This window comes from Enhydra lutris, unplaced genomic scaffold (genome assembly GCF_002288905.1).
Source record: "Enhydra lutris kenyoni isolate GAN:26980312 unplaced genomic scaffold, ASM228890v2 scaffoldscaffold48, whole genome shotgun sequence".
In the NCBI taxonomy this organism is placed as follows: Eukaryota; Metazoa; Chordata; class Mammalia; order Carnivora; family Mustelidae; genus Enhydra; species Enhydra lutris.
Window position 1 is genome coordinate 9,647,910 of NW_019154132.1, and position 6,287 is coordinate 9,654,196.

Consider the following 6,287-nt stretch of genomic DNA (forward strand, 5'->3'; position numbering starts at 1 on the left):
AATGTTTAGGTTCCTATCAGGTAGAGAATGGAATGAGGTAGATTATATGTTCATTATATTGGCAAATTAAATATGTTCAATTATTCAATCATTCAAGCTTGCATTCATACTGAACAAATAGCAAAATAGCAAAAATGTACTATGTTCTGCCGACACTATTAAGATTGAGAAGAAAAATATGGAGAAACCATTCATTTATTGCACAAGATCTTAGTCTAGAAAAGAAGAGGGAAACACAGATAATTCTCAGATTGTGTGTTAGAAGGGTCAGATAAAACAAGCAGCTTTGACACAAAGAAGATGGTCCTCTCTGGGCAGGCTCCATCAAACCAGCACTCCAGGTCAGCCTGGATGAAGAATTGGTTTGGCAGGTAGTACCTGAGAAGCTGAAAGGATGCTCCTCCAGACGGGGAGGGATGGATGGCAATGTAAAACAATATATCATATTTAGCAAATTACCCTTATTTTTATATGGCATAACTACATTTCAGTGACAAACATTTGGCAAGAGGAAGGCAGAAAAGGGATGAGCGAGATGCTGATATAAGAGACATCACCGGAGAGGTCGACAAGAATCCCATCAAATGGTAAAAACTCATTAGTCTGAATGTTGGCTTTTACTCTTCAGGCAAAGGGTTTATGGCAGGGAAATGGAGGGTCAGATCTGCATCGTAAAAATATTCTAAAGAATGAATTCATGGATGGTGTGTGACATGGTAACTGCAGCGTGAGCCTGCAGGTAAACAGACCAGTTAGCAGAGTGTTGCTGTTCTTCAGAAGCTGGGCATTGAGGTCATAGATGTCCAGGAGCTAGTGGAATAGAGAAGAGCAGATATTAAGAAAGTAAAGTCAGTAGAAGTAACTGGATGATCAAACTGGGAAAAAAAAAATCTAGGAGACAAAATCTAGAAAAACTCTGAGTTTTGAATCTTTGTGATTCCGAGTTGATGGAAATGCCACATACAGAGGGTGTGGATGTGTGAATCCCGTGGTTTTGTGACACAGGAGAAATGCATTTGTTAGTTAACAATATGTGTCAAGTCCATTTTGTTTGGAACGCACTGGGTCTAGGTCTCTTTGGGGCATACACCTGAAGATATCAAGTAGGCTGCTGGATTATATTACTTTAGGATTTAGAACAGAAGTGTAGCCTTGGGATACACATTTGAGAATCTTCAGCACGGTGGAAGATATGGTTCGCAAGGAGGTTAACTAAAAAAAGTGGGTAAGAAGAGAAAGAAACCAAATACAGGTCCTGAAAGACACTAACACAGAAAAGGCTGATGGAGCCAATGGAAAAGTCTGGAAAGGAAATTCCTGAAAGGGGAAGAGAAGCAAGGGGACTGACTAACGAAGGCATCAAAGGAGAAAAACAGAAATAATATTCTTTTCCTCTTATCCTCCCTAGATGACATGGAAGCCAGCAATCATGTCCTATGTGGGAATTAAGTCACTAGCTTCTTTTATTTTTTCTTTTCTTAAAGATTTACGTATTTATTTGAGAGAGGGAGAGCACACAGGGGAGGGGCAGCAGGAAAGGGAGAAACTTTTAAGCAGGATCTCTGTGGAGCATGTAGCCCAGTGCTGGACTCCATTTCATGACCCTGAGAGTTCATGACCTGAGCCAAATCAAGAGTCAGATGCTTAACTGACTGAGCCACCCAGGTTCTCCACTAGCTTCTTTTATATTCTTCACAACCCTTTTGTGATTTTGCCTAATATATATACAGCAGGTATCAAAAATATTCCCGTAAGAAAATAACAGTGCTTCACTTTAAGAACCACCTGGCCATGTCTCCTCATTTCAGCTAATAAAAAATAATCAATATATAGCCAAGCTGCAAGATTTGTATAGTGGTGGCAGTCAAATACAATAATAAATGACTTCAAGAACAATGTGAGAAAATGTACCGACTTAACTGATATGCTAACAGAATGAGTTTCTCTTGTGCAGTCAAAAAACAAATCCACTTCAGAGCAACTCACCTTCTTCCTTTCACCATGGATTCCTCTCCACTGCACAGACCTTTTCACTATGTAGCTGAGCTCCTGATTGGAAATCTCCAAATCATATGGTACGAAAAACTTGGTTTCTTCACTATAGATGCGCTGAAATGCATCTAATATCCAAGAATCATTGTGCAATCTAAGAACAAAACCATGTTATTTTTGTTCCCCAAATATTATTTACTTTTTGCCCTCCAAAAATGTTAAATAATTTGTTTCTTTTGTCAATTTCTATTTATTCTATTCTAGTTCATTGTTCCCATTTATCTTTCAGAAATTATTTGACTTACATTCCAGAAATAATTTTATACTATCCTCCATTAAACATCATAATCAAAGAATAATCTGATTTTTTTTTTGCAATTATCTCCTATAAGCCTACTATTTCTGATTTTTGATGTCTAAGTAGTAGACAGTAGAAAATTAGGAAATATTTAGCCATTAGTTTGTATTATGAATACCACATTAAGTCAAATGTGAGAGATTTATCAAAGGAAACTTACAGTTAAGAACCTTAGTGTATCACAGTATCAATAAACTAACCATTTTAAAAGTTATTACCAAACGCCCAACTTATGAATTGGAGTACCAAGATAGTTGAGCATTACATGAAGTGCCTTTCTATACAAAATGGTGGATTGTAAGTATTTAATTTCAAAGATCAGGAAAATTATATTTTGCTTTAAATAGAGTAAACTAAGTTTACTGAGTTCCCATAATAAAGGTGGTCTTTCACATCCATTACGTTATCTAGCCTTTCTTTAATCCTGTCTTTTACATATGAATACACTAAAATTAAAAAAAAAATAGTCCTATTATTTATAAGTAATGGAGACAGAATTTAAACTCAGAACTAACACCAAAGTTCATTTCATTTCACCATCTAAGTCTTTAGTGAAAATAATCTGTACAGCACTGATCTTCATTTAAGGACCTTTATCTCACTTCTTCCTTTCTGAAGGGTAGAATAGATTTTTTTGACCCTACCTGCCAGCCAAGATCTGTGGGTCTCTGCTTCCTTCTGTTTTATACTCATCACAGAGTGGAAATAAAAGCAAGACTGCCAGCCAGTGTCACTGATGGCCCAAGACAGGCCATATGGCTTGGTACCATCCTGAAATTCAACTACTACTCTTACTGTGCTTTGAGATTCTAGGTCAGCCATTTGAATGATTTGCTAGTTGTCTCGTTAAGCAAGAACTAGTCTTTACCACTCTTAAGCTTGTTTAATGTAACATCCATCTTTTTCCTTTAATGGTAGTAAGATTTAATGTAGTTAAATTACTGTCAATTCGCTGCTATAAACATTTTCTATATGAAGATTTTAAGAGCAGGATTATCAACAATGCAATTAACTTTGAATTAATTAGGAATCACAGTCCTGTTTCTGCTAGCTTCTGTTCCTTTTGCCCAGAAAATGTCTGTCTCCTCTTTATATCTCCTTCATTTTGTGTGAAAGAATAATTATGTAAACATCCAAGCCCAGATCTACAGGATGGTACACAAATGTTTGAACAGAGAACATAATGACACAATGGAATATGGAAAGCTGTACAAAGATCAACTGCATTTTAGTCTTACTTTTACATTTTTTTTCTGCCACATTGAGTGGCATGTTCCAGTGAAAAGCTTTATGATGGGTTGTAAATGAATAAAGTTACCAGCCGTTACTGGTTTTTAGCATATTTTCCAGCCCTATAAAGCCAGTTTACATTAAAAAGGAGAAAATAGTCTGTGGTTATATGAGCAAAATTTTAAAAATAAATTGAGTGTTCATAATTACATAATTCATTTGATTATATAATCAGTCAAGCAATATAACATTTACCCAAAAGTGAGTTATTTTATCATTTTGGGGTGTGAGGGAGACCATACTGATCAAAGATGGTGCAAATCTATTGAACTTTATTTTTCTGGTTCTCTTTAGAAAGTGAGGTCCAATTAAATGTTAAGAAAATTTCTATAAAGACATACAATGTCAAAACATTTCCAATAAATTTTGTAATTAAATTTATTTTCTTTATAAAATTTATTATTTATATTAAATGTATTTATTTATAAAAATTAAAATGATTATTTCATAAGCAAACTGGACACTGGTAGACATTGATGAAAGCAACGGACTATTTTCTATGTGGAAACAACATTGGAGCCAGTTAATAAAGTATTAAGTTTAAACTTCCTATGATCATATTTAGTTATGAAAGTTTGTTATTCTCAAATAGATATGAAATAACACACACACACAGTTAGATGCACATGTATTCCCATGCCTTTTTTGTTATTTTGGGTGTGTGTGTATGAAGATCAGATTGATTTGTATAAAATTGAAGATACTAGACCTATTAGATGAGAGAAGAGAAAGAGAAAACCAAACATGGAAACATTTCAATAATTAGTGACATTAGGAGAAGAATATCCAAGTTCATTGTGCTATTTTTGCATTTTATAGGTTTTGAGTTCCTATTTAATAAAAAGCTAATATTTTACGATATTCTATATCATTACATGATGATGGTTACAAATTTGGATTTCTTTTAACAATACAATTATTCAAAGTGTCTGAAAATTTTACATTTTTAAATTATTTCTTCAAAATGTAATTAAAAGAGAAACTGTATTCCACCTGTCTGCAAAGCCGTAGGCATTATTGTTTGTAGAAATAGGTCACATATTATGCCACAGGTTCTGATGACGGCCAAATGAAACAAAGTAATTTACAAAGTCCTCTGCCCTGTGTCCTACATTTGAAGCAATTCATTGCTTGGTGAATGGCAGAAGCTATTATGTTTGGTTCACATCTGAATGTGGGTCATTTACAGAAACCTAGGATGTGACATTTCTTTTAAAGCTAAAAAGGACAAGTGTGAACATTTAGCTAATACAGTATTTTAAGGGTCATGAAAAGGATGGAGTCTATAACTTAAACTAGCTCCAAAAGAAAAAAAAAATATATATATACATATAAATTATGATTGCTTCTTTCTAAATCTAAAAATAACAAAATGAGTTTAGCAGTATGGCTTTACAGAGATCATAGTCAATGTGCTTATTGATAAAGCTACTTATCTACTGGTCTAAGTACATTTCAATGCTTCAGGTAAAGGTCTGAAACAGCTTACGCTTGCCAGAACTCATGCGAAATTAGCAGACTTGTGGAACATTTTAGGTGAGGTGTATGACAGTGAAGTTCTTATATGTATGAAAAAAACTTTTGTGGGTTTTCTAGAAATACTTGAATACTCACCATTCTGTTTAATTCTAATTGAAATTCAAATGGCTTTGGTTTGAAATTATACTAAATAGAGGAAAAGAGAAATACAAAATAAAATAAAAACGAAATAAAATGGAGAGGGAAAGTAATCTTAAGAAAAGGAAAAAGAAATTCAGAAATAAAAATGTGCACGTAATGGGAAGTAGTCAAGAATGCCTCCACCTCCATTTCCAGAGATATCTCTACTGTAGGTTTAATGAAGTATATAGCCTTCAGAATACATGTGGTCTCATGTTTGTAAGGGGACAATCATCCTCTTCACTCACTCCTCATTAATTCATTATCTCAGTCAACAAATATTCACCTTTGCCTACCAAATGCCACATACTTAGTAAGTGCAAGCAGTAGGGAAGAGGACAGGTAAGAATCCCAGGAAGGGGGTACAGAGGAGCCTTCATGGGGACCTGCAGCTGGCAGGAAGATAGCAGAATGACATGACAAGGAAAGCAGAGTGTTACGGGAGTATAATGTAAGGAAAGTGGGTCCCACCCAGGTCAAAAGAGCTTTTAATGTGAGAGCAATCGGAAGTCATTGTATGGATTTAAGGCAAGAAGTGATTGATACTTTTTAATTAAAAATCTTTCTGGTTATAGTGAGGAAAATAGATTAAAAGGAACAAAAGAGCATATATAGAGGTTGGTAGAAAGGCTAACGTTACAGTAAGTCACATGAGAGATCAGAGCACATTGGACAGAGAAAAGATCCTATGGATAGAACAAGATGGACAAATTCAAGAGCTAAGCCATTGCCAGAACCTGGAAAGAAAGTGAGTGCAGAGGCTGATGGAGAGGATGGATTTGAGGGCAGATGCCAGGTTTCTTTCTCCCTCTCCCTCCTTCCCTCCTCCCTCTCTCTTCCTTCCCTCCCTTCCCTCCTTCCTCTGTCCCTCCCTTCTTTCCTCCCTCCCTTCTTTCCTCCCTCCTTTCCTTCCTTCCTTCCTTCCTTCTTTGATTCTTTCTTTCTTTCTTTCTTTCTTTCTTTCTTTCTTTCTTTCTTTCTTTCTTTC

At 35.3% G+C, this 6,287-nt stretch overlaps 1 protein-coding gene across 1 annotated transcript in view; it reads right to left on the bottom strand.

The window, feature by feature from the left end:
• Nucleotides 1–624: 624 nt before the first annotated feature.
• The window catches only part of LOC111156682, a 181,648-nt gene continuing 175,985 nt past the window's right edge, over nucleotides 625–6,287 (bottom strand). Inside the window, exons 12-13 of the mRNA XM_022517711.1 lie at nucleotides 1,987–2,146; nucleotides 625–810 (exon numbers count right to left, since the gene is read on the bottom strand). Coding sequence (XP_022373419.1) covers nucleotides 625–810; nucleotides 1,987–2,146 — 346 coding nt within the window. The remainder of the gene's footprint in view (nucleotides 811–1,986; nucleotides 2,147–6,287) is intronic.